This window comes from Sinocyclocheilus anshuiensis, unplaced genomic scaffold, assembly GCF_001515605.1.
Source record: "Sinocyclocheilus anshuiensis isolate Anshui unplaced genomic scaffold, SAMN03320099.WGS_v1.1 scaffold2088, whole genome shotgun sequence".
NCBI classification, from domain to species: Eukaryota; Metazoa; Chordata; class Actinopteri; order Cypriniformes; family Cyprinidae; genus Sinocyclocheilus; species Sinocyclocheilus anshuiensis.
The window spans coordinates 31597-35278 of NW_015542460.1; the positions used below are offsets into that span (position 1 = coordinate 31597).

General features: G+C 38.9%; 1 protein-coding gene across 1 annotated transcript; it reads right to left on the reverse strand.

The window, feature by feature from the left end:
- Positions 1 to 154: 154 nt before the first annotated feature.
- LOC107693779 (gastrula zinc finger protein XlCGF8.2DB-like) lies at positions 155 to 1064 on the reverse strand. Its single transcript, XM_016493291.1, has one exon. The coding sequence runs from the start codon at positions 1061 to 1063 to the stop codon at positions 323 to 325; it is 741 nt and encodes a 246-aa protein (XP_016348777.1). The 5' UTR covers position 1064; the 3' UTR covers positions 155 to 322.
- Positions 1065 to 3682: the final 2618 nt, after the last annotated feature.

Here is a 3682-nt window from a genome sequence, read left to right on the forward strand (position 1 = left end):
TGGGTGCTTTTTATTTCACTTCTTTTGGACTGATGCATGCAACACCCGCTGAGTGGCATTAAACAGCTTGAAAGATCAAAGATAATTTTTAATATAACTCTGACTGGATTCGTCTGAAAGAAGAAAGTCATATACACCTAGGATGCCTCGGGGGTGAGTAATTTATGGACTAATTTTCATTTTTGGGTGAACTAACCCTTTCCATCCCTACACAGCACACAAGTTTTTCACGCTTTTAAAAAAAGACAACCCTTAGAAATCTTCTTCCACAAACAGGACAGACGCAAGGCTTTTAATTTGCATGCATTTTTTTTTTCAGTATTTATCCATAGTGAGAGCAGCTGAAAGGCCTTTTCCCAGCATGAATTAACATGTGCTTCTTCAGAATTCCTTTACATATGAAACTCTTTCCACACTGAGAGCAGGAAAAAGGCTTTATTCCAGCATGACCTAACATGTGAGTCTTAAGGTATCCTTTACGTGTGAAAGACTTTCCACACTGAGAGCAGATGAAAGGCTTTTCTGAAGTGTGAGTTACCAAATGATCCATAAGGTGTCCTTTCTGTGTAAAACTCTTTCCACACTGAGAGCAGCTGAAAGGCTTTATCCCAGCATGAATTAACATGTGCTTCTTAAGGGTTGTTTTACGCGTGAAAGTGTTTCCACACTGAGAGCAGCTGAAAGGCTTTTCTGAAGTGTGAGCTAGCAGATGATCCTTGAGTTGCCTTCTCTGTGTGAAACTCTTTCCACACTGAGAGCAGGTAAAAGGCTTTATTCCAGCATGAATTAGCATGTGATTCTTAAGGTTTTCGTTACATGTGAAAGTGTTTCCGCACTGAAAACAGCTGAAAGGCTTTTCCCCACTATGAATTTTCATGTGTTTCTTAAGGCTTCCTTTCTGTTTGAATGCGTTTCCACACTGAGAGCAGCTGAAAGGCCTTTTGACTTCTGTTATTTGAATGCTGCAACTCACTGATTTTTCTCCAGTGACATCAGGATCTTTCTGACACTGATATTTCTCCTCCTCCTCATTTAGATCTTGTCTTTCTTCTTTCACTTTCATCAGGCCTAAAATGAAATCATTAAAAAGATGAAAATCAATTGGAACATTTAGAAAATAAAAGGATAAAATATCTGTGTACAAATACGTTGTCAAAACTGTCCCTGTTCACAAAACACTGTATTTTGCTGCCAGGCCAGTAGTTGGCAATGTCAAATGTATTCTAACTCGTGGGCGTCCGAGGCAACAAAAATGTGGGTGGGTCCAACATAGTCTAAGTGTAACTGTTATTCAATGCTGAAACAAAGACTATATGATGCCTTTAAAAGCAACAGGCCATCAAATGATGAACATTCAGTTAAATAGCAGCTTGTTTAGTGACAGTATGTGAGCACACAGCCAGACCCACCTGAGCAGCAGATATGCTACGATGCTTTGTTTATCTTGCTCTATCTCACGGGAGTGCAGCAGGCGTGAGAACTGAAAACACGGGATGGAGTTTAATTTATATGGACTCTGAATGAGCCGAGTGGAATGGATTTGAGGAAGCAGCAGCGTGGAAGTCAAGGCTGTAGCTAAAATGCGGAATGGAGTTTAATTTATTAGGGCATTGCTCAAGTGGAATGGATTTGATCCAATATAATTTTGGTCCAATATCATTGGTCTTAAAAAGTGTATGGGTCTTGTCCCACCCACATACAAGTGTTCCGACGCCCATGTTCTAACTAGTTGGTTAAAAATATTTGGACTTTACCTCAAGTTAGCATCAGGTAGCTAGTTAGAATCAGGGTAAAAACAAAAGCTATGACTGCTGCGTATTTACACTTAAATTGATACTGGTCATAGTGCAAAATGCTTTGGCTCTGCGCTGTCCAGTGTGTCGCGTGCACTGATCGATATAATTCTCTATTACAGATCAGTGGTCACGCGGCTTTGACACACAGACTTTGATATGTCAGCTCAATAAAACAGGCAATGTGCCAAAGATGTAGGCTAAGGGGTAGCTGTAGGTGCAGATGCAAAGTAAAGTAATATTTAGGCTATGAGATAAACTGGCCTAATATTTCTCGTGCAGGTTGCCGAATTTATGCCTACACAGAAGTAAGCCCTGTGTAGGCTCTGCCCCGGTACGGGCTATTCGTTAGCCATTCATTAGTTTGGTTGTTTGATGAGAAAGCGATGAAGTATAATTGCAATAAATGCCTTAATAATCCACACAGCTGTAGCAGCAGAGGACTGTTATTCTGTAGTGCTGAACTGCGGAGGAACTGATGACGGCACGATTTAAAGTTTGGTTGACCAATTAGCAGAGAGAGGCATTTCATTCCCTCCCACATGCAGAGATAAAATATTCAAGCCATTTATTCATTTTCTAGCCCTGAACGTAAAAGCGAAAAGAAAAAAAAAGCATAAAATTATGTCTTTTTTCGTTTTTTTTAAAAGGAACCGTTTTCGTATTTTTCAGTTTTTAATATTAAATTTAAAAATGAATGGACGGAAGATACCCTGGGGTGCGTTTCCCAAAAGCAACTATGGTCACAGGTTCTGTCATTACCAATAGAGTTCAGTGGAACTTGCCACCATAGTTAGCTAACGATGCTTTTTCGGAAACGCACCGCTGATTAGTTAGCTAGCCAGTTAGCATCAGCTAATAATATTTTTCAAAAAGGCTATTATAATTTTGTAATTCATGATTATCGATTATATTCTTTTTAATTTTAAGCTAAAACTGCCTGTACTCTGATTTTGCTGTAAATGTATAAAGCAAATTGCTTTGTCAGACTGGGGGCCTTTTACACCACCTGTAGACTTGTGCCGGTATTCGGTAATGCGATATATTACGGTAATGAATATGCACGATATTGTTATCGTGGGCACTTCTAAATACCGTGAATAATTATATATTACAAATTATTCAGAATTTTGAATGCATTGTAAGAATACTTTTCCCATCAACTGGTCAAAATGCACAACACCGCTGTATGCTGCGTGAAAGAGCGTGCGCACTCTGATGTAAACAAGCGCGGACGAGAAGCACATGGCGGAACATGTGAGAGATGCTCTGGATGAAAGCGCACTTTCACTCTCTGACAGCAGATGGCGCTAAACTGCAGAAATAATAATAATAATAATAATCATTAACTAAGGTTAACTAATGAGGTCTGATTGTAAAGTGATACCTATTGGTCTTTATAGTTCTTTTGCACTTTAATTAGGGCTGGGTATCGATTCAGATGTCCCGATTCCATTTCGATTCGCAAGCTCTCGATTCGATTCGATTCTCGATTTTTTTATTACATTCAGTGAATATAGTTTTAATACAAATAATTAAACCCTTTTATTTTTTGGCAAACAAAATGCTGCACAAAAGAGGTTTACTGTTAAAATTAAAAAGAAAACAGATGTGAATATTTGTCCGCCATTCATTCACTGCGGAAATCATGTCGCCTTATGCGTGATATCAAACGCTTCCGCAGATTTATAGTATTACTATAGCATTTCACCTGAGCATTGCGAATCACGCGTATGGCCATGATAAGTGCTGAATGAAAGATAGGCTTTCTGTTGTAACATCGCGCAAGGTAAATAAGGGTGACATCTAGCGGAGAAGACTAATGATAAGATTCACGTTAATCAGATCTTGTTTTAAATGTGTGCTGAAATAAATACTGGAAAAGATCG